The 25,099-nt window shown below is 46.0% G+C and overlaps 1 protein-coding gene across 1 annotated transcript in view; it reads left to right on the top strand.

The window, feature by feature from the left end:
* LOC138642948 (cytochrome P450 2D17-like) overlaps window positions 1-25,099 on the top strand; it is an 83,750-nt gene that overhangs the window by 23,992 nt on the left and 34,659 nt on the right. Inside the window, exons 3-4 of the mRNA XM_069731581.1 lie at window positions 16,982-17,134; window positions 17,208-17,368. Coding sequence (XP_069587682.1) covers window positions 16,982-17,134; window positions 17,208-17,368 — 314 coding nt within the window. The remainder of the gene's footprint in view (window positions 1-16,981; window positions 17,135-17,207; window positions 17,369-25,099) is intronic.

The raw sequence follows: 25,099 nt of genomic DNA, 5'->3' as shown, positions 1-25,099 counted from the left end.
AACCACCACAGGCAGAGTTTCAGTAAACCTTAATGTTTTACAATGACAAACAGCAAACATATAGAGGTTTAGAACTTTTTGTGAAGTGAATAAACAAATATTTCTCAAGATTGTGTCACTATGAGCATTGTCTGTCACATCTGTAAATGTTTTACAAGAAATGCAGCTATGTAATTGTCTGAATGCATTCGGTATACAGTATTTTAATCTGGATTCCAAATCACCATTTGTACATTTGATGCAGCCCAAGTTATGGCTCTCACGGAGAGAAACTAATATAGTGGGCAAAGAAATATTGGTAATGAACTACTGAGCCAAACTAACAGCATTGCTTTATCAAATTTATATGAAGTGTATTGTGTCCAATGTGAGCAACAAGGCAACACAAAAAGGAGCTTTTCAAGTGAGCTCCTTAAGGTACACAAATGTTATGAAGTCTTTGCCAACAAGGATGTGGTTTCACCAATGGGGGTACCTTTTTAAAAAAATATACTATTGCCATCACAGTCCCCTTTGCTCAAAATTCTGGGGCCTATAAAAGTACAGAACACGTTCGCCCAGGTCATGTCTTCGGAGATAAGGAAGAGACATTGCAGGAAACACAGTTAAGAAGTAGGCCCAATATAGGGGTGTGGGTCTCTGTGACCTGTAACGGAGTGCATGAGCTGACAAACAATTGGCCAATGAGGTTCCATTTTTAATAAATAAAATAGTGTCATCACAGTCCCCTTGCCCAAAATTCACTGGCCTATAACAGTACAGAGCACGTTGACCCTGGTCATATAGTGGCAGGTAAAGAAGAGACATTGCAGGAGACGTTAAGAAGTAGGCCCAATGTAGGGGTGTGGGTCTCTGAGACTTGTAATGGAGTGCCTGGCCTGACAAGCTTTTGCTCATGGGGGGGGGTACATTTTTTAAAATATGGATCATAGACACCCTTTCCAAAAAATTGACTGTCTGGAGCAGCACAGAACACGTGAACCCTGGTGATCTAGTGGTGGAGAATGAGGAGACATTGCTGAAGGCCTCATTAAAACCTAAGTCCAATTTAAAGGATTGTGTCTCCTACACTTGTAATGCCCATAAACTTAGTGTATAGGCTGACAAACATTTCCCCAAGGGGAAAACATTTATTTAAAACATACTATGGGCATCATAGACACCATTTCCAAAAATTTGACTGTAGCAGCGCAGAACACTTGAACCCTGGTGATCTAGTGGTGGCAGCATGGTGGCTCAGTGGATAGCACTGCGGCCTTGTAGCGCTGGAGTCCTGGGTTCAAATCCCACCTTGGACAACATCTGCAAGGAGTTTGTATGTTCTCCCCGTGTTTGCGTGGGTCTCCTCCGGGTACTCCAGTTTCCTCTCACATTCCAAAGACATACTGATAAGGAATTTAGATTGTGAGCCCCATTGGGGACAGTGATGATTATGTGTGCAAAACTGTAAATTTAAAGTAGCGTTTTTCCTACACTTGTAATGCCCATACAATAAGTGCCTAGGGGCTGACAAACATTTCCCCAAGGGGGATACATTTATTAAAACATACTATGGGCATACTAGACACCCTTTCCAAAAAATTGACTGTCTGTAGCAGCACGGAACACGTGAACCCTGGTGATCTGGTGGTGGAGAATGAGGAGACATTGCTGAAGGCCTCATTAAAAGCTAGGCCCAATGTAAAGAATTGTGTCTCCTGCACTTGTAATGCCCATACACTATGAGTATAGCATCATAGACACCCTTGCCAAAAAATTGACTGTCTGTAGCAGTGCGGAACACATGAACCTTGGTGATCTAGTGGTGAAAAATGATGAGAGGTGGAGGAAGACCTCATTAAAACATAGTCCCAATTTAAAGTTGTGTTTCTCCTACACTTCTAATGCCCATACATTAAGTGCCAACAAACATTTCCCCAAGGAGGATACTGTTAGGTGTCAAGTTCCCACCGCTGCACAGGGGGAATCTCAAACCATGTCCACTGCTGTCTCCTATTCTCCTCCAGCCACAGTGGAACCTGCTCAGGAGAGACATAGATCCCAGCATCTGGCTCAAGCTGATACTGTGGGCTTAGTTACTGCTGCCTTTCCAGACCCTGCCTTAGTAGCCAGCACTGATCAGCAGCAAGCAGGCGTTTCAGGGACCTGAATGTCCTGCTTTTCCAATACTGAGCATGCCCACGGGACGACCTCCCATTGGAGGTCGGGGGGTCACTTGCCCCGGTCCTGTTGCGGCTCCTATTGGACCATCAGGAAATTCCCGGAGTGCTACTGCTGTAAAAGGTTCGCTTGGCCTATTCGGTCATGCGCTAATGTAAACTTGATATTGTGTGTGTGTGGATGTATGCCTGTCGATGGATGAAAGCTCCTAATCATTCCCATCCCTAGAGTTGTTGCCTGCTCGCGAATGGTGGTAGCTACCTAGCGCCTGACAGTGCTATCCTGCACATCTAGCACGCAATACTGTGTCTTCTAGCAGCGACCGCCAGTGCGGCACCATGCGTAATTAGTGTGCTTTCCTGGCCTTAGTTAGGGTGGTTAGTGGCGTCCGCACTTTTGTGCGGTAAATTGTTAGCTCAGCTCTATCCCTGACACCACAGTAGGGGTGTCGAGCGCAAGAGGTCTAGAGGAACTCTTTCCATGAGTCTTGGGACAGAGTTCTGTGACTCTTTGCTTGTGCCCTCTGTGCGGTGTCGTGGCCCTGTGACGCAACAGGGTTCGCTTCCTTCATACCTGGTGAAGCTAACCAGTGTGTGTATTCTCATTATACTGCCATATAGTCCGCCATTACCGAGCTGCATGTGTCCTTTCTGCCCGGTGGACCCCGAACTGCGAACGCACCTTAAATCCTCTCTAATTATTATTTGGTGCGTTCCGCCAGTCCTAACAGACACATTTATTAAAAACATACTATGGGCATCCTACACACCCTTGCCAAAAAATTGAGTGCCTGTAGCAGCACAAAAGCCGATAAGCCTGGTGATCTAGTGGTGGAGAATGAGGAGACATAAAGCTAAATCATAGTGAAATAAAACAGATAAATAAAAAATGTGAATCCACGGATGAAAGTAAATAACAAAAGGGAGGGGCGAACACAGGTTCATAGATTTGAAGCCTGAATGTGTCCAACGAGATATGTTTGTCCCTAGCAACTGATCAGAGACAGGGCTATAAATAAAAATATAATATAAAAGTCTTGGAATAATTTTCTATTATAGAGGTATACACTACCTCATTAGAGGACTGTCCAGAGATTGGGAAAATGGAAAATATAAGAATAAATGGGAATAATAGACATACATCTCTTTTTTATGACATTTTCCCCCTGTGTAAGTAACATTTGTTTTGGTTTACAATTAGTTAAGGGCATAATAGTTACACCCTTGCAAAAAAAAAAAAATTGTGACTTTGGCATCACGGAAACCGTTCATTCTGGTGCTCTACTGACATCACAGACCACGGTCACCCTGGTGATATGGTGGTGGATGATGAGGATGAGGATAAGGAGGAGGATAACATCAAACTGACCAAATCTGGAAGCGTATACCCATGTGTGGTTGTGAAGAGGTGAATGAGAATACACCTCCCCAAAACAGAGAATGTATTTGAGGTTATGTTTCACTGTTTTCACTTGGTGGTGTACAGAAGTCTTTCTCAATCCAGCCCTTATTCATTTTTATAAGAGTCAGCCTGTCAGCATTTTCAGTGGACAGGCGGATGTGCTTATCTGTTATAATTCAACCAGTGGCACTAAAAATCAGCTCTGACAGAACACTAGCAGCAGGGCAGGCCAGGACCTCCAAGGCGTAGAGAGCCAGTTCATGCCATGTGTCCAGCTTGGATACCCAATAATTACAAGGCACAGTTGAATCCCGGAACACGTTTGTACAATCTGCAAGCTACTCCCTCAGCATCTTCCCAAACATTGCACTTTTTGTGACAGCACCCCTTGACTCTGTGCCATCACGATGGGAGGGTCTGAGAAAACTGTCCCAGATCTTTGTCATTGTTCCCCTGCCTGAGCTGGATTGTACTTCTATCTCTCTCGCTTGGACTCCTTGGTTGTACAACAAACTCTGACGTCTGCTGCCAGCATTCTCACAAGGGAATTTTCAAAGCAATTCCGCTACAAGGGCCCTCTGGTACTGCAACATTTTAGTATACCTCTCTGCCTCTGGCAGAAGAGATTGAAAGTTCTCCTTGTAGCGTGGGTCAAGAAGCGCCACCAACCAGTAATGAGTGTCACCCAAAATTTTTATAATGCGAGGGTCACGTGAAACGCAGCACAACAGAAAGTCAGCCATGCGTGCCAGACTGCTAACAGGCAAGACTTCTGTGTCCTCAACAACAGGACGACTGACCCTGCTGTTCTCCTCCTCCTCACTTTCATTCTTCTCCTCCCTGTCCTCAGGCCATCCCTGCTGAACAGACGCTATGGCAGATGTTTTGTAGTACCATCTATAGCGCATGAAAGTAGCTCCTGTTCTTCCTCCTCCTCCTCCTCATTGATTACCAATCCACATTCTGAAGACATGAGGCTGGGCTGAGTGTAATCCCGCTGTATGGTTCCTTGCTCCATGTCCTCGTGCTCTGCCTGCAATGCATCCTCTTTAATTGTGAGCAGAGAGGTTTTCAAAATGCTGAGAAGCGGGATGGTGATGCTAATTATGGCGTCCTCACCACTCACCGTCTTGGTGCAGTCCTTTAAGTTTTGGAGGATGGTACATATGTCTGACATCCATATCCACTCCTGAGGTCTTATGTGTGGAGTCTGAACTGAATATCGATGGCCTTGTTGATGTTGGTAGTCAACAACTTCCATCTTCTGCTCACAAATCCTTTCCAACATATGCAGGGTAGAGTTCCAGTGTGTGGGGACATCTGTTGTGAGTTCTGTTTTTGGGCTCCCTCTGGTGGTTACTGATGGCACTGGGTGACTTGTGTTCTCTGCGGTCTCTGGTGTCCACCTGTTCCATCAGGTTATGGGAGTTTCCTATTTAACCTGGCTTTTTTGTCATTTCCTCGCCGGCCATCAATGTAATCAGCGTGTCTTTTTACCTCTGCTCCCTGCATCTGTTATCTTCAGGACAAGCTAAGTTTTGATTTTCCTGTTCCACGTTTTGCTTAATTTTTGTCTTAGTACAGCTTGCAGATATGTGATTCCTTGCTGCTGGTTGCTCTAGTGGGCTGAAATTACTCCTCATGTTCCATGAGTTGGCACATGAGTTCAAGTAATTTCAGGATGGTTTTTTGAAGGGTTTTTCGCTGACCGCGCAGTTCAATTTTGTATCCTCTGCTATCTAGCTTTAGCGGGCCTCATTTTTGCTCATTCTATTTTCATAACTACGTATGTGCTTTCCTCTCATTTCACCGTTATTACATGTGGGGGGCTGCTATTTCTGTGGGGTGTTTCTCTGGAGGCAAGTGAGGTCTGTGTTTCTTCTAATAGGGGAAGTTAATCCTTCGGCTGGCGCGAGACGTCTAGGAATCATCGTAGGCACGTTCCCCGGCTACTGCTAGTTGTGTGTTTAGGTTCAGGATCGCGGTCAGCTCAGGTTCCATCACCCTAGAGCTTGTTTTGTTTTTGTGCTTGTCCTTTTGTGATCCCCTGCCATTGGGATCATGACAGTATGGCCGGCCCGAAAAAATTGGTCATCGTTTTGGCTGAAGTAGGAGGAAAAGTAGTCTGAGGAAGTTTTTTTTTTTTTTCTTCCTCAGTGTTTGCTGCCTAGCCTTAATTGCAGTTTGGCTGCTTCTTTCCTCCTCTTAATCCTTGAATGGCTCTGACCTCAGCTGTTTATCATGGACGTCCAGAGTTTGGCTTCCAGCCTGAATAATCTTGCTGCTAAGGTTCAAAATATACAAGATTTTGTTGTACATACGCCTATATCTGAACCTAGAATTCCTATCCCAGAGTTTTTTTCTGGAGATAGATCTAGTTTTCTAAATTTTAGGAACAATTGCAAGTTGTTTCTTTCCTTGAAATCTCGCTCCTCTGGAGACCCTGCTCAGCAGGTCAAGATTGTTATATCTTTCCTGCGGGGTGACCCTCAGAATTGGGCATTTGCATTGGCACCAGGGGATCCTGCGTTGCTCAATGTGGATGCGTTTTTTCTGGCTTTGGGTTTGCTCTATGAGGAACCTAACCTAGAGATTCAGGCTGAAAAAGCTTTATTGGCTCTCTCTCAGGGGCAAGATGAAGCAGAAATATATTGTCAGAAATTTCGGAAATGGTCGGTGCTTACTCAGTGGAATGAGTGCGCTCTGGCTGCAAAATTCAGAGATGGCCTTTCCTAGGCCATTAAAGATGTTATGGTGGGGTTCCCGGCGCCTACAGGTCTGAATGAGTCCATGACTATGGCTATTCAGATTGATCGGCGTTTACGGGAGCGCAAACCTGTGCACCATTTGGCGGTGTCTTCTGAACAGGCACCTGAGATAATGCAATGTGATAGAATTCAGTCCAGAAGTGAACGGCAAAATTATAGGCGGAAAAATGGATTGTGTTTTTATTGTGGTGATTCAGCTCATGTTATATCAGCATGCTCTAAACGCACAAAAAAGGTTGATAAGTCTGTTGCCATTGGTACTTTACAGTCTAAGTTCATTCTGTCTGTGACTCTGATTTGTTCATTATCATCCATTTCCGTCGATGCCTATGTGGATTCAGGCGCTGCCCTGAGTCTTATGGATTGGTCATTTGCCAATCGCTGTGGGTTTAGTCTGGAACCTCTGGAAGTTCCTATTCCTTTGAAAGGAATTGACTCTACACCTTTGGCTATGAATAAACCTCAGTACTGGACACAAGTGACCATGCGTATGACTCCCGTTCATCAGGAGGTGATTCGCTTCCTGGTACTGTATAATTTACATGATGTCTTAGTGCTTGGTCTGCCATGGTTACAAACTCATAACCCAGTCCTGGACTGGAAAACAATGTCTGTGTTAAGCTGGGGATGTCAGGGGGTTCATGATGATGCATCTCCGATTTCTATCGCTTCATCTACTCCTTCTGAGGTTCCGGTATTTTTGTCTGATTATCGGGAGGTTTTTGAGGAGCCTTAGCTCAGTTCGCTTCCTCCTCACAGGGATTGCGATTGTGCTATAGATTTGATTCCTGGCAGTAAATTCCCTAAAGGTCGTTTGTTCAATCTGTCAGTGCCAGAGCATACTGCTATGCGGAATTATGTTAAGGAGTCCTTGGAAAAGGGACATATCCGTCCATCTTCGTCCCCTTTGGGAGCAGGTTTTTTTTTCATGGTCAAAAAAGATGGTTCCTTGAGGCCTTGCATAGATTATCGTCTTTTGAATAAGATTACAGTCAAATATCAGTATCCTTTGCCATTGTTGACTGATTTGTTCGCTCGCATTAAGGGGGCTAAATGGTTCACTAAGATTGATCTTCGGGGTGCGTATAATCTTGTGCAGATAAGGCAGGGTGATGAGTGGAAAACCGCATTTAATACGCCTGAGGGCCATTTCGAGTATTTGTTGATGCCTTTTGGACTTTCTAATGCTCCTTCTGTCTTCCAGTCTTTTATGCACGATATTTTCCGTGAATATCTGGATAAATTTATTATCGTGTATTTGGATGATGTTTTGGTTTTTTCTGATGACTGGGAGTCTCATGTTCAGCAGGTCAGGAAGGTGTTTCAGGTCCTGCGGGCCAATTCTTTGTTTGTAAAGGGTTCTAAATGTCTCTTTGGAGTCCAGAAGATTTCTTTTTTGGGGTATATTTTTTCCCCTTCTACTATTGAGATGGATCCCGTCAAGGTTCAGGCTATTTGTGACTGGATGCAGCCTACATCTCTTAAGAGTCTACAGAAGTTCTTGGGCTTTGCTAATTTTTATCGTCGCTTCATAACTAATTTTTCTAGTGTTGTTAAGCCTTTGACGGATTTGACTAAGAAGGGTGCTGATGTTACTGATTGGTCTCCTGCGGCTGTGGAGGCCTTTCAGGAACTTAAGCGCCGGTTTTCTTCTGCTCCTGTGTTGCGTCAGCCAGATACGTCGCTTCCTTTTCAGGTTGAGGTTGATGCTTCCGAGATCGGAGCGGGGGCGGTTTTGTCGCAGAGAAGCTCCGATGGCTCAGTGATGAAGCCATGTGCGTTCTTTTCTAGAAAATTTTCGCCCGCTGAACGGAATTATGATGTTGGTACTCGGGAGCTTTTGGCCATGAAGTGGGCATTTGAGGAGTGGCGTCATTGGCTTGAGGGTGCTAGACATCGTGTGGTGGTCTTGACTGATCACAAAAATCTGATGTACCTTGAGTCTGCCAAGCGTCTGAATCCTAGACAGGCTCGTTGGTCACTGTTTTTCTCCCGTTTCAATTTTGTGGTTTCATACCTGCCAGGTTCAAAGAATGTGAAGGCGGATGCTCTTTCTAGGAGTTTTGTACCTGACTCCCCTGGAAATTCTGAGCCCACTGGTATCCTTAGGGATGGGGTGATTTTGTCGGCTGTCTCCCCAGACTTGCGACATGCTTTGCAGGCGTTTCAGGCGGATAGACCTGATCGTTGTCCGCCGGAAAGACTGTTTGTTCCGGATAATTGGACCAGTAGAGTCATCTCCGAGGTCCATTCTTCTGTGTTGGCTGGTCATCCTGGAATATTTGGTACTAGAGACTTGGTGGCCAGGTCTTTTTGGTGGCCTTCCTTGTCGAGGGATGTGCGTTCTTTCGTGCAGTCTTGTGGAGTTTGCGCTCGGGCTAAGCCTTGCTGTTCTCGGGCCAGTGGATTGTTGTCACCTTTGCCTATCCCGAAGAGGCCTTGGACGCACATTTCCATGGACTTTATTTCGGATCTCCCTGTCTCTCAAAAAATGTCCGTCATATGGGTTGTGTGTGACCGCTTTTCTAAGATGGTTCATCTGGTACCCTTGCCTAAGTTACCTTCCTCCTCTGAGTTGGTCCCTCTGTTTTTTCAAAACGTGGTCCGTTTGCATGGCATTCCGGAGAACATCGTTTCTGACAGGGGATCCCAGTTTGTGTCGAGATTTTGGCGGACGTTCTGTGCTAGGATGGGCATTGATTTGTCCTTTTCGTCTGCATTCCATCCCCAGACGAATGGCCAGACGGAACGAACTAATCAGACTTTAGAAACTTATTTGAGGTGTTTTGTTTCTGCTGATCAAGATGACTGAGTTTCTTTTTTGCCGCTTGCCGAGTTTGCCCTTAATAATCGGGCTAGTTCTGCTACCTTGGTTTCTCCTTTCTTTTGTAATTCGGGGTTTCATCCTCGTTTTTCCTCTGGTCAGGTGGAGCCTTCTGATTGTCCTGGAGTGGACATGGTGGTGGATAGGTTGCATCAGATTTGGAGTTATGTGGTGGACAATTTGAAGTTGTCCCAGGAGAGGGCTCAGCAGTTTGCTAATCGCCGTCGCCGCGTGGGTCCTCGACTTTCTGTTGGGGACTTGGTGTGGTTGTCTTCTCGTTTTGTTCCTATGAAGGTCTCTTCTCCTAAGTTCAAGCCTCGGTTCATCGGTCCCTATAGGATCTTGGAAATTCTTAACCCTGTGTCGTTTCGTTTGGATCTCCCGGCATCGTTTGCTATTCATAATGTGTTACATCGGTCGTTGTTGCGGAAGTATGAGGTACCTGTTGTTCCTTCGCTTGAGCCTCCTGCTCCGGTGCTGGTGGAGGGTGAATTGGAGTATGTTGTGGAGAAGATCTTGGATTCTCGTGTTTCCAGACGGAAACTCCAGTATTTGGTCAAGTGGAAGGGTTATGGTCAGGAGGATAATTCTTGGGTGATTGCCTCTGATGTTCATGCTGCCGATTTGGTCCGTGCTTTTCATAGGGCTCATCCTGGTCGCCCTGGTGGTTCTCGTGAGGGTTCGGTGACCCCTCCTCAAGGGGGGGGTACTGTTGTGAGTTCTGTTTTTGGGCTCCCTCTGGTGGTTACTGATGGCACTGGGTGACTTGTGTTCTCTGCGGTCTCTGGTGTCCACCTGTTCCATCAGGTTATGGGAGTTTCCTATTTAACCTGGCTTTTTTGTCATTTCCTCGCCGGCCATCAATGTAATCAGTGTGTCTTTTTACCTCTGCTCCCTGCGTCTGTTATCTTCAGGACAAGCTAAGTTTTGATTTTCCTGTTCCACGTTTTGCTTAATTTTGTCTTAGTCCAGCTTGCAGATATGTGATTCCTTGCTGCTGGTTGCTCTAGTGGGCTGAAATTACTCCTCATGTTCCATGAGTTGGCACATGAGTTCAAGTAATTTCAGGATGGTTTTTTGAAGGGTTTTTCGCTGACCGCGCAGTTCACTTTTGTATCCTCTGCTATCTAGCTTTAGCGGGCCTCATTTTTGCTCATTCTATATTCATAACTACGTATGTGCTTTCCTCTCATTTCACCGTTATTACATGTGGGGGGCTGCTATTTCTGTGGGGTGTTTCTCTGGAGGCAAGTGAGGTCTGTGTTTTTTCTAATAGGGGAAGTTAATCCTTCGGCTGGCGCGAGACGTCTAGGAATCATCGTAGGCACGTTCCCCGGCTACTGCTAGTTGTGTGTTTAGGTTCAGGATCGCGGTCAGCTCAGGTTCCATCACCCTAGAGCTTGTTTTGTTTTTGTGCTTGTCCTTTTGTGATCCCCTGCCATTGGGATCATGACAGACATCACACACCATTGGTGAGCTGTAAACTGCAAACTCTGCTGAAGCACGGCAAGGGCGGCTGAAGCTGTAGCTGACTTTCTAAAATGGGCAGACAGACGGCGTACTTTCACTAGCAGCTCAGGCAGCTCTGGGTAGCTTTTCAGAAAACGTTGAACCACGAGGTTAAGCAAATGGGCAAAGCAAGGTACGTGTGTGAGCTCACCTTGCCTCAGAGCCGCCACCAGGTTCTGGCCACATGACCATGCCTGGCTGTAAGTTCAGCGGTGTCATCCAAATATCTGACTGCTCTTTCAGCGCTGTCCACAACTCTTCTGCATTGTGTGGTTTGTCACCTATGCAGATTAGCTTCAGCACAGCCTGTTGCCGCTTGGCTGAGGCAGTGCTGCAGTGCTTCCAGCTTCTGACTGATGTGTTGATTTCAGAGATGGAGGATGAAGAGGAGGAGGAGGAGGTGCAGGAGCTGCAGACTGTCGGTGAAACTCTGATTGACGTAGGGCCAGCAATCCTCGGCGTGGGGAGGATGTGTTCCATCCCAAGGTCCGACTGGGTCCGGGCTTCAACTATGTTAACCCAGTGTGCCATCAGTGAGATGTACCGTCCCTGACCACAAGCACTTGTCCACGTGTCCGTGGTTAGATGGACTTTCCCTGTAACAGCATTGTTGAGGGCACAGGTAATGTTGTGGGACACATGCTGGTGTAATGCCGTTACGGCACACCAGGAGAAATAGTGGGGACTGGGGACCGAGTACCTTGGGACGGCCGCCACCATCAGGTTGCGGAAAGCTTCCATCTCAACGAGCCTGAAAGGCAACATTTCTAGCGCAAGCAGAAGAGAAATGTTAGAATTTAGGACTGTGGCCTGTGGGGCATTCGCTGGGTATTTCCGCTTGCGTTCCAAAGACTGGGGTATAGACAACTGAAGGCTGTGCTGGGACAAGGATGTGGACGGGCTTGATGATGGTGCTGCTTGACTGTGGGCAACAACAGGTACAGGGCTAGAGGCATCTTCACATGCACGGTAGACTGGGGATTGGCTTAGCCTTCTATGCAAAACAGTGGAAGAAGCAGTGGTGTCACCTGCAGACAGTCTTCCAGGAGCCTGGGGTTTGGCCCACAAAGTGGGGTGCTTTGCTGACATGTGCTTGATCATGCTGGTGGTGGCCAGGCTGGTTGTTTTGCTACCCCTGCTGATTCGGGCATGGCAAGTGCTGCAAATGGCCTGTTTGGGGTTATCGGCAGAGTCTTTAAAAAATAACCATACACGGGAAGATCTAACAGTTGGAATGCAACTTCCCTCATGTTGGTGTTACTGTTACGGGGAACGGAAGCACTTCTTTGGTCTGTGGCCACCACACTGCTTCTTCCTGCCTGTTGGGGGATATGCCTCATTCCCCATGTGTACTGCTGCTCTCGCTCTGCATGTCCTCCTGCCAGATTGGGTCAGTCACTATGTCATCCACAACCTCATCTTCCACATCCGCACCCTGCTCCTCCTCCTGACTTTCTGGCAATTGTGTCTCATTATCGTCCACCTCTTGTAACACTTTCCCACCATCGCTTTCATGTGACCATGGCTGGTCAAAGCTTTGGGCATCGCTACATGCGATCTCATCTGGCCTCGCTTCAAGTTGACTGGCCGAGAGTCCCAAGTCTTGAAATGGAAAACTGAACACCTCTTCAGAGTGTCCAAGTGTGTGAACAGTTGGCTCAGGGCATGGTGGGAGGTATGAATATCAGGGTGAGTAATATCCGGGCCACACTCACGGCTACTCAGACTTGACCGTGTGGATGACATGGTGGTGGTGGTGGTGGCTAAGTGACTGAAAGCATTATCCGCTATCCAACCAACAACCGTTTCACACTGCTCTGGCTTCAATAGTGTTGTGCTGCCGTCCCCTAGAGACTGGGACAGAAAGGTCAAGCGAGAAGATGTGGGTCTTTGTTGTGGCCCACTTTTACCTTGGCCACGGCCTCATCCTCTGCATGCACCATAAGCATCACGTCCACTTCTCCGTCTCTTGCCCCTTGCCTTGCCCATTTTAAATGGACTACTGCACTATTTCTAAAGCTCAACACAAATGTATTTATTTGGAGCTAAAATTATATCTGATCAGTATGCCTGCAAAGCTACGATTTTTCAAACACAAACACCAGGCCTCGGCCTGACATAACAGACTGTATTAAATTTTGTTTAGGATTTTGTAGAATTTTTTAAATGCAAAATAGCCCTGTATTTAAGTAGAGTAACAGATAGAAAAAACAGTGGAAAACTGGCCTACAATGCCCAAACTTGGAGCACGCAGAAATATATGAGGCCTGTCATGGAAATACAACATTGCCAAATATGTGGCCTGTATTTGCAAAATAGTACTGTATATAAGTAGAGCAACAGACAGCAAAAACAGCGGGAAACCAGCCTACAGTGCCCAAACTTGGAGCACCCAAATATATGAGGCCTGTCATGGAAATACCACACTGCCAAATATGTGGCCTGTATTTTTTTAAATGCAAAACAGAGCTATATATAAATAGAGAAAGAGACAGCAAAAACAGTGAAAAACCAGCCTACTATGCCAAAACTTGGAGCACGCAGATATATGAGGAATGTCATGAAAATACCACACTGCCAAATATGTGGTCTGTATTTTTTAATGCAAAATAGTGCTGTATATAAGTAGAGTAACAGACAGCAAAAAAAAGTGGGAAAACGGCCTACAATGCCCAAACTTGGATCACGCAGATATATGAGGCCTGTCACGGAAATACAACGCTGCCAAATATGTGGCCTGTATTTTTTGGGGGGCTGCAAAATAGTGCCGTATATAAGTAGAGTAACAGACAGCAAAAACAGTGAAAAACTTACCTAAAATGCCCAAACTTGGAGCACGACGATATATGAGGCCTTTTTTGTTTTTTTTGTGAATATAACCCCCCCCCCCAAAAAAAAAAAGAGTGGCACAAAGCTACCACACAGAACTATGCTGCTGAGGAAATATGATTTGTTTTTTTTTAAAAAAAGATGCACCAGGACTCAGCCTGACATAACAGGCTGCATTAATCTTTTTTTTTTTGGTGAGGTTGGGGGGTTTGGGTGAATTTATGAAAAAAAAAATATTGTAGAACAGGGCTAGCACACACAACTATGCTACGTAAGCCTGACAAACTATGATTTTTAAACAGATGCACCAGGACTCAGTCTGACATAACAGACTGTACACTGTTTTGGGGGAGTGAATTTTTGCAAAAAGAAAAAAAAAAGAAAACTGCAACTAGGTATATAGAAAATAAGCAGCAGCAGACAGTTATGGAGCTTTGGGAAGGATGCAGTGGGAGCTATTTACGTAAATACAGTGCCTGCAGGCCTTGCACTGATGTGGATGCGTTGTGCCCTGCCTACCTAGCGCTGCAATCTCGGGACCCACGAATTAGCCCTAAAAGGGACTGTTGGTTTCTCAGGAGTTGTGGAATTAACAGTTGCAGACCTACACTAACTATTAAAAGCACAATTCTGACCCTATTTCGTGAGCAGCTTTCCCTACTCCCGCTGAATCCGGCGAGCAGGGTGGCGCCAGGTCTCTCATACTCGGGATGATGCTGTGTGGCCAAGCCACAACAAAGATGGCTGCGGCATTTCATGGCCTGGCAGACAATCCCTGCAGCGTGATTGGGTCTCTAAAGTCTGCCAATAATGCTGGGTGGAGACACCAGTTACCGCCGAATAATCCCGGAAATGCTCGGTGCGCGTTAAGTACACCGATTACACCGATTACACCGATACTCGGCGAGTAACGAGTAGTGGCGAGAACGTTCGCTCATCACTAGTCAGCAGCAATGGAAACCACCTTCCTTCCCTGTGTGTGGGATACATGCGGTTATATCGCTTGCATAAGGAGAGCAGCCTCTTGGTAAACCTAGTCCTTTTCCAAAGCGTGCTGCATAAGGCATTTCCCTTTTTTCTGCCCGCAGACAGAATGATGCTCACGCATTGATTTCCTCCACGATGTCCCCATACACATTATAATGCTCCTCATTGTATGCAACTCAGAAAATGCAAAGAGTATAAAGGCCTATGTTTTCATTGCATGGACAGCATGGTGGCTTTGCAGCGAAGGGGTACTGGGTTAAAATCCCAAGATGGACAACATGTGCAAAGAGCTTGTATGATCTCCCAGTGTTTGTGTGGGTTTTCTCCCGCACTACAAAGACATACTGATAGGGAATTTAGATTGTTAGCCCCAAAATGGGACAGTGATGATGTTAGGGTTGGCGGATCGCTCTAAATATAAATAAAGATGAAGTGTGATCGCAACCCGGGGACCAACACGCGGAGATATAAAACCGCAGATAGTGAACAATGGCAGAGGCGTGCGGCAAGCGATCTAGAAAGCACACAGGGTTAGATGTCACCCGGTGTTAACAGAAAGTATTTACCCAGCTCTGTTGGCTTCACAGAGGGATAGAAACAGAATGCAGCTGTCTCTGGACTACATGGCGCAGCTAGATGCCATGCTAGTGGAAATGGCACTTTGTGAAAACCCTTGTTACTTCACAGGAGAGCGCTCCCCTCCTAGGGGCAAGGGAACGGGTAGTGAACACAGTCACAGCGTATGCACTCACACGAACTCCTCTCCGGAGGTGCCTGAATTCTAAAAGGCTATACGCCCGCATTGAGCACACGCATAAATTCCTCTCTGGAGAAACCGGAATTCTAAAGGCTATATGCCTGACCTGAGCACATGCAGACAAGTCCACACTGCCATAGTGTTCCACACACAAGTAACATGAATGATCTTACCGCACTGACGGGCATGCCAAAGATCTTTTTATAGATTGTGCCTATCAGACAGGACCTTGCTCGCCGGCCAATCCGGAGCCAGTACAGGACCTGAGAAGCTGACTACTGACCACCAATAAGAGGTTGCCTCACAAGCATGCTTAGTGGAGTGATTTCTGGATTTAAACCCAGGACCGTCTGCTCGCTGCTGCCCATTGCTAGTTACTATAGCTGTAACTGGAGAGTCAGCAGTAACTAGATGAACAGCACAACGTCTCTGCTGAGCAGACTCCACTGAGGTTGAAGAAGCATGGGAGACCACAGAGAGGCAAGGCTTGGGATCCAGCTCGCGCATTAGGAGAATCTCGGCACCTAATAAAGCTCGGCGGTTGCTAAATGTGCGCACTGAGGTGGCGCAAAGGGGGTTGGAGGGGTTAAAAAGAGGGGGAAAAGGAAGAGGGGATGGGGATTGGGGTGGATGAAGAGAGATTGGGCAGGGATCAGGGATAAAAACACTGACACCTGTTGCCTCTCTTCTTTCTTCTGTCTTATCTTCTTTCTTCTCTGTTCTTTGTTGATCTTTCCTCAGCAGGGATTGTTGTGTTACAGGCTTCTGTGGCACCACAAGGCCCAGCACAGTAGCAGATCCTGCATTGTGTCCACTCTGCAGGAATCCTCAGCTAGTGTGAAGACCGGGAGCGCGGTCACAGAACGGTCATATCGCTGCTGTGCCCTGTCATTGGTGCGAACGATGATGAAAACGATTGCACCAATTAGAGCTGGCCCTGGTGACGCTGACTTTGCCAGGCAACAGCCTAGGATTGGAGAGCAGAACAGCCAATCACAGCGATCATGGTTGCGGGAGAGTGGCATCACACCCTAGATTGACGGCACCATATACCCAGAGGTAAGATGGTGCCTGAATTTTAATGCAATCACCGCGACTTCGGTCGCAATGTCGCATTAAACATATGATGTAATGATCCGTCCATAGTCAAATAGGCCCAGGTCGAATGGACAGATCATTACGTCTGATATCAGAAAGGAGTTAAATGCAACACATGAACAGGTAAATACGGAATATGCATGCCAGTACAATAAGTATAAAATAATACCTTCCTTTTACTTTCTTTTGTAGCTAAGAGGATATCACCCGATGGTCTTGTTCGCTTTTTGATCACCACAGCTTTTATATTATCTAACATAATTAGGTATTTTGGGCAAGGCAGTTACTCATTTGCAGGCAGCTGTTTTGGGATATTGCTCCAATTCCTGTTTTTCACTGATAAGCGGCAATTCCTTGAAACATCTGTCTGTTTCTTGAACCCTTGCTCTGCAATGATGAGGAACAAATACCCCAAAACAGCTTTAACACTTATTAACATGAAGAATCAAGCGCCTGAACCATATGTCCCGCCAACCTCACACCTCACCCCCTCACTTGGATTTTATGATGGCATCTACGTATGATTTTGATTATTATTTTATTAATTTAAATTCAGCACATTCCTATCATGTACTGCAGAAGGGTCATGTGCCGTGCTCCTCTTCAGAGCTCAGCAGCACCTTCTGATATACAGCTGTTCTTCCCCAGGGATTGCATTCACTGGCTACGGTCAACATTGGAAGGAGCAAAGACGATTTACCCTATACACTTTGAGAAACTTTGGCATGGGAAAGAAATCTATGGAGGAGCGTATACGAGAAGAAGCCGGCTACCTCTGCTCTGCATTTCAGGACAATGAAGGTACCTAAAATGGCAAACTTTTATTTTAGCTATTAGTATCAATTAATGTACTTTTTTGATTGTTTGTTTTCAGGACGTCCCTTTAACCCCTTTATGGTGATTACTAATGCCGTCAGCAATGTCATCTGCTCGATTATGTTTGGAAATCGATTTGAATACAGCGATTCGTCATTTCAGAGAATGATTTATCTTCTCAATGAAATGTTTCAACTGGAAACAAAACCCATCACTCGGGTAAATATTTATTCATTATATTTGTCGAATACGGTATTTATTAACTTCTCACTAGAGATGAGGGAATATGTCAATGTTCAGTTCGGATTGCGATCGTCAATTTTGCAATATTTGCCGATTTATTAGTTGAATATTCGCAGACCACAGCACCAGGAAAGTGGCCTCAATTCACCCACAGTAGAAATTGTAGCATGGCGCTGCAGCAATAAGCCATGCATGAGGTATCGGGGTGTGGGCCAGCATTTACAGCTTTTTGAAAGACAAAGTAAGACGAGTTGGGTGAGGAATTGGAGTAGACCTGCTGTGCTGGGAGCCCTGATACCACATACAACAGCTCAACCTGTTTCATGCTCAGGTGGCAAAAATATCAGTTTTGTAGACTACTATTGTCAGAAAAATCTAACAATAGTAGTAACACGGGTGGTTGACTCCAAGAAGTGGAGGTCTGACGGACACATGAAGGAGACCCAACCAGGAGTCTGGCAGACAACACCAAAGTGGCATCAATTTCACCATAGTAGAAATAGTATATTAAGGACCAACAGGTCTTCCACTACACCCAACCCAGCAGATGGATACCCAACCAGGAGTGTTCACATTTCCAAAAATTAATGGCAGACACCAACAAAGGTGCATCAATTTTACCACAGCAGAAATAGTATAATAGGGACCGACAGGTCTTCTACTACACCCAACACAGTGGATCGACACCCAAGCAGGACTGTTCACATTTCCACAAATTAATGTTAACATCTCCAGCAGCAGCAATAATAGGCACAGAAGCCCCACTAAAGATATCATAGACTGCAATTACACGAGAACAATGCAGCACCCTAAAAACTAAAACATCCGGTAACAGAAGTTGTAGGTTGTCTTTGGATAGGATGTCACATTGTTGGTCCACTAGTGCTTTCAGAAACATTAAAGGGAACCTGTCACCTGAATTTGGCGGGACTGGTTTTGGGTCATATGGGCGGAGTTTTCGGGTGTTTGATTCACCCTTTCCTTACCCGCTGGCTGCATGCTGGCTGCAATATTGGATTGAAGTTCATTCTCTGTCCTCCATAGTACACGCCTGCACAAGGCAAGATTGCTTTGGAGGACAGAGAATGAACTTCAATCCAATATTGCAGCCAGCATGCAGCCAGCGGGTAAGGAAAGGGTGAATCAAACACCTGAAAACTCCGCCCATATGACCCAAAACCAGTCCCGCCAAATTCAGGTGACAGAGTCCCTTTAACACCTACCCCACAAATACCTCGAACACCAAGCCTAATCCCCCTTCCACCATGACTTCACTTTTTCCCAGTCATGTTCCTCAGATAGTGTGATAGGAGCACACTATTAGCAGCTAAAAATTAGATTTTTTTACTCTGCACCACCTCTGCACACAGCTGAATTTCAGAGGCACAAAATGAGAAAGTGAAATATGATATGATGAATCATATTACTCACAGAAGAAAGAACTGTTTCATTATGGATGAGAGTTGTATAACAAATAAGATATGATCCAAAAAATTCAAAGTGAGATGTTCCCTACTGTATAACATTAGTAACTGAAAAAATTTTGGGGGGCCTATGGATGAGGCCGGAATAACATTGCCTAGATGCTACAAACAATCTCAAATGAGATCTTCCCTTCTGTATAATCTAGAATATTATCTGTAGCGTTGGAACGCCCTATTTCCCACAGTTGCTGCTGGTAAGGTGCAGGTTTGCCAGAGAAATATGGCTGACGTGTTATTAGATGAACTGATCAGGAAAAGGGCCATGACGATGGCAGGAATGGGAACATACAACAGAATCAATAACAGGGTCACTATGGGAAGTACGAGATCCAGGATCCAGCCTACAACGATTACGCATTTACTCAACACCAATTACCAGAGAGTGTCTGATGCTTGTCAGAAGATAAGTGAAACAGATGTGTGTCTCAAGCTAGGCATAAAACATTGTAGTGAGAAATTGTTTGCCAAAGATATATATAATCTAGAAGATAGGTTCAAAACAATTTCAAACTCAGATGTCAGCTGCTGCATCACGTTTGTGAAAAAACAAAATTAATGTGCAACAGCTCTGCACACAGAACAATTTCAACGCCACTAAATGACAAGGTTGGATATAGTGGGCTGTATCAGATTAACCCCTTCATGACCAAGCCTATCTTGACCTCAATGACCTGGCCATTTTTTGCAATTCTGACATGTATCAAGGTAATAACTCAGGAATGCTTCAACGGATCCTAGTGATTCTGAGATTGTTTTTCGTGACCTATTGGGCTTCATGATAGTAGTAAATTTAGGTCGATAATTTTTGCATTTATTAGTGAAAAAATTGGAAATTTGGTGAAAATTTTGAAAATTTTGAAATTTTGATTTTTTATTCTGTTAAACCAGAGAGTTATGTGACACAATATAGTTAATAAAGGCACAGATGATTGGCCTCGGGGAGACCAAAACATCCAACACCGCGGAGACACCATCACGTGTTTCTCAACGCAGTGATTCCAGAACACTGCCCCCATCCCTTATGGGAAATATGCAGATGCATGTAAAGAAGCTGCGGAGACACCATCACGTGTTTCTCGACGCAAGCAGTGAATAGCCAGGCCTTTCCCCGGGAAGGAACAACCACGGGAAGGGCAGCATCCTATGAAGGCTTTCCTTCATAGGATGCTGCCCTTCCCGTGGTTGTTCCTTCCCGGGGAAAGGCCTGGCTATTCACTGCTTGCGTCGAGAAACACGTGATGGTGTCTCCGCAGCTTCTTTACATGCATCTGCATATTTCCCATAAGGGATGGGGGCAGTGTTCTGGAATCACTGCGTTGAGAAACACGTGATGGTGTCTCCGCGGTGTTGGATGTTTTGGTCTCCCCGAGGCCAATCATCTGTGCCTTTATAGCCTTTTTACTAGGCACTGCTCCTAATAGCCAGATTCCTACTCCACACTGATGAGGGGCAAAACCCCGAAACAGCTGTCTGTGGATGGATACCATGCTTGGCATAGGTGGCTTTCCTTCATAGGATGCTGCCCTTCCCGTGGTTGTTCCTTCCTGGGGAAAGGCCTGGCTATTCACTGCTTGCGTCGAGAAACACGTGATGGTGTCTCCGCAGCTTCTTTACATGCATCTGCATATTTCCCATAAGGGATGGGGGCAGTGTTCTGGAATCACTGCGTTGAGAAACACGTGATGGTGTCTCCGCGGTGTTGGATGTTTTGGTCTCCCCGAGGCCAATCATCTGTGCCTTTATAGCCTTTTTACTAGGCACTGCTCCTAATAGCCAGATTCCTACTCCACACTGATGAGGGGCAAAACCCCGAAACAGCTGTCTGTGGATGGATACCATGCTTGGCATAGGTGGCTTTCCTTCATAGGATGCTGCCCTTCCCGTGGTTGTTCCTTCCTGGGGAAAGGCCTGGCTATTCACTGCTTGCGTCGAGAAACACGTGATGGTGTCTCCGCAGCTTCTTTACAATATAGTTAATAACTTACATTTCCCACATGTATACTTTACATCAGCACAATTTTGGAAACAAATTTTTTCTTGCTAGGAAGTTATAAGTGTTAAAATTTTACCAGCGATTTCTCATTTTTACAACAAAATGTACAAAACCATTTTTTTAGGGACCACCTCACATTTGAAGTCAGTTTGAGGGGTCTGTATGGCTGAAAATACCCAAAAGTGGCACCAGTCTAAAAACTGAACCCCTCAAGGTGCTCAAAACCACATTCAAGAATTTTATTAACCCTTCAGGTGTTTCACAGCAGCAGAAGCAAGATGGAAGGAAAAAATGAACATTTAACTTTTTAGTCACAAAAATGATCTTTCAGCAACAATTTTTTTATTTTCCCAAGGGTAAAAGGAGAATGTGGACCCCAAGAGTTGTTGTACAATTTGTCCTGAGTATGCTGATTTCCCATATGTGGGGGGGGAACCACTGTTTGGGCGCATGGCAGGGTTCGGAAGGGAAGGAGCGCCATTTGATTTTTTGAATTAAAAATTGGCTCCAATCATTAGCGAACACCATGTTGCGTTTGGAAAGCCCCTGTGTGCCTAAAAATTGGAGCTTCCCCACAAGTGACCCCATTTTGGAAATTAGACCCCCCCAAGAAACTTATCTAGATGCAGAGTGAGCACTTTAAATGACCAGGTGCTTCACAAATTGATCTGTAAAAATAAAAAAGTACTTTTTTTTCCACAAAAAATTTCTTTTCGCCTCAATTTTTTCATTTTCACATGGGCAACATGATAAAATGGATAATAAAATTTGTTGGGCAATTTCTCCTGAGTACACCGATACCTCACATGTTGGGGTAAACCACTGTTTGGGCACACGGCAAGGCTCAGAAGGGAAGGAGCGCCATTTGACTTTTGAATGAAAAATTAGCTCCAATCGTTAGAGGACACCATGTCGCATTTGGAGAGCCACTGATGTGCCTAAAGATTGGAGCTCCCCCACAAGTGACCCCATTTTGGAAACTAGACCCCCAATGAACTTATCTAGATCCATAGTGAGCACTTTAAACCCTCAGGTGCTTCATAAATTGATACGTAAAAATGAAAAAGTTTTTTTTTCAAAAAAGTTTTCTTTTAGCCTGAATTTTTTCATTTTCACATGGGCAACAGGATAAAATGGATCCTAAAATTTGTTGGGCAATTTCTCCTGAGTATGCCGATACCTCATATGTAAGGGGGGAGTAAACCACTGTTTGGGCGCACGTCAGGGCTCGGAAGGGAAGGAGCGCCATTTGACTTTTTGAATGGAAAATTAGCTCCAATCGTTAGCGGACACCATATCGCGTTTGGAGAGCCACTGATGTGCCTAAACATTGGAGCTCCCCCACAAGTGACCCGATTTTGGAAACTAGACCTCCCAAGGAACTAATCCAGATGTGTGGTGAGCACTTTTAATCCCCAAGTGCTTCACAGAAGTTTATAACGCAGAGCCGTGAAAATAAAAAAAAAATTCTTTCCTCAAAAATGATTTTTTTAGCCAGCAATTTTTTATTTTCACAAGGGTAACGGGAGAAATTGGACCCCAGAAGTTGTTGTCCAGTTTGTTCTGAGTACGCTGATACCCCATATGTGGGGGTATTATTATTATTATTATACATTTTTATAGCGCCATTTATTCCATGGCGCTTTACATGTGAATACGGGGCAAATATAGACAAATACATTAAACATGAGCAGATAACAAGGCACACGAGTACATAAGGAGGGAGGACCCTGCCCGCGAGGGCTCACAGTCTGCAGGGGGTGGGTGAGGATACACTAGGAGGGGGAAGAGCTGGCTGTGCGACTGTTCAGTAGGTTGAGGATCACTGCAGGCTGTAGGCTTGTCGGAAGAGATGAGTCGTCAGGTTCTTTTTGAAGGTTTCTATGGTAGGCGCAAGTCTGATGTGTTGGGGTAGAGAGTTCCAGAGTATGGGGGAAGCACGGGAGAAGTCTTGGATGCGGTTATGGGAAGAAGAGATGAGAGGGGAGTAGAGAAGGAGGTCTTGGGAGGATCGGAGGTCGCGTGTAGGTAGGTACCGGGAGACCATGTCACAGATGTATGGAGGAGACAGGTTGTGGATGGCTTTGTATGTCAGTGTGAGGGTTTTGAACTGGAGTCTCTGGGCGATAGGAAGCCAGTGAAGGGCTTGACACAGGGGAGAGGCTGGGGAATAGCGGGGGGACAGGTGGATTAGTCGGGCAGCAGAGTGTAGGATGGATTGGAGTGGTGCCAGAGTGCTAGAGGGGAGTCCAGAGAGTAGGAGGTTGCAGTAGTCGAGGCGGGAGATGATAAGGGCATGCACTAGCGTTTTTGCAGTGTTGCGGTCAAGGAAAGCACGGATCCGAGAAATATTTTTGAGTTTGAGACGACAGGAGGAGGCAAGGGCTTGGATATGTGGCTTGAAAGAGAGGGCAGAGTCGAGGATCACCCCGAGGCACCGGGCGAGTGGGACTGGGGATAGTGAGCAGCCATTGACATTGATGGATAGGTCTGGTGGAGGGGTAGAGTGAGATGGGGGAAAGATGATGAATTCTGTTTTGTCCATGTTCAGTTGTAGAAAGCGAGCAGAAAAGAAGGCTGAAATGGCAGACAGACAGTGCGGGATTTTGGTAAGCAAGGAGGAGAGGTCAGGTCCGGAGAGGTAGATCTGCGTGTCGTCAGCGTAGAGATGGTACTGCATACCGTGGGATTCTATGAGCTGTCCCAGGCCAAAAGTATAGATGGAGAAGAGTAGGGGTCCTAGAACAGAGCCTTGAGGAACACCGACTGACAAGGGGCGAAGTGAGGAGGTGGTGTGGGGGAGGGAGACACTGAATGTTCGGTCTGTTAGATATGACGAGATCCAGGAAAGGGCCAAGTCTGTGATGCCAAGGGATGAGAGGATTTGTAGCAAAAGGGAGTGGTCAACAGTGTCAAAGGCAGAAGACAAGTCCAGGAGAAGGAGGACAGAGTAGTGTCGCTTGCTCCTGGCAGTTAGTAGGTCATTGGTGACTTTAGTTAGGGCAGTTTCAGTTGAGTGATGGGAACGGAAGCCTGATTTTAACCGATCAAAGAGGGAGCAGGAGGAGAAGTGGGAGGACAGTTCAAGATGGACGTGTTGCTCCAGCAATTTGGAGGCATAAGGGAGAAGAGATATTGGGCGATAGCTAGACACAGAGGATGGGTCGAGGGAGGGCTTTTTAGGATGGGTGTGATCTTGGCATGCTTGAAGGATGAGGGAAAGACACCTGTTGTGAGTGAGAGGTTGAAGAGGTGCGTTAGGGTTGGGATGAAGACCGTGGAAAGGTTAGGGATGAGGTGGGATGGGAGCGGGTCAAGCGTGCAGGTGGTGAGGTGTGATCTTGACAGGAGGGTGGAGAGCTGATCTTCTGCCATGGTGGAGAAGCTGGTTTTGGAGGAGCAGGGTTGAGCAGCTAAGAGGGGCAGTGAGCGCTGTGGGCCAAAGCTTTCTCTGATCGTATCGATCTTCTGTTTAAAAGAAAGAGGCGAAGTCATCAGCAGAAATGAGGGGGGAGGGAGGAGGTGCGGGGGGACGGAGTAGAGAATTGAAAGTGTTGAAAAGCTGTTTAGGGTTGTGGGACAGGGAGGATATGAGGGATGAGAAGTAAGTTTGTTTTGCGGCAGTGAGCGCAGACTTGAAGCTGACGAGGGACTGCTTGTATGCAGTGAAGTGGTCGGCAGAGTGGGATCGCTTCCATCTCCGCTCAGAAATCCTGGAAGCCCGTCTCAATTCTTTGGTCAGGCTGGTCAGCCAGGGCTGCCTGTTAATTGTACGAGTTTTACTATGCATGAGTGGGGCGGCCGAATCGAGTGTTGTTGTTATTGTGGTGTTATAAAAAGTGGCAGCAGCATCTGTGTCATGAAGGGAGGCTATGTCTGTGAGAGGGAGAAGGGACTCAGAGAGTGATTGTAAGTTCAGATGTTTGAGATTTCTGCGAGGGTGAGTGAGTTTGTGGAGTGGGGGTTGCACACTAGGAGAGGAGAGGGACGAGAATGTCAGTAGGTTGTGGTCAGACAGGGGGAGGGGTGTGTTAGTGAGATTAGTAAGGGAGCAGAGGCGGGTGAAGATGAGGTCCAGCGTGTGGCCATCTTTGTGAGTGGCCTCAGAGGACCATTGAGTGAGGCCAAAGGAGGCAGTCAGTGATAAAAGTTTAGAGGTAGCTGAGGTGAAAGTGTCAATGGGGACATTGAAATCACCCATGATGATAGTGGGGATGTCAACAGAGAGGA

This window comes from Ranitomeya imitator, chromosome 6, assembly GCF_032444005.1.
Source record: "Ranitomeya imitator isolate aRanImi1 chromosome 6, aRanImi1.pri, whole genome shotgun sequence".
Lineage (NCBI taxonomy): Eukaryota > Metazoa > Chordata > Amphibia > Anura > Dendrobatidae > Ranitomeya > Ranitomeya imitator.
This window is presented reverse-complemented; position numbering and strand designations above follow the sequence as displayed.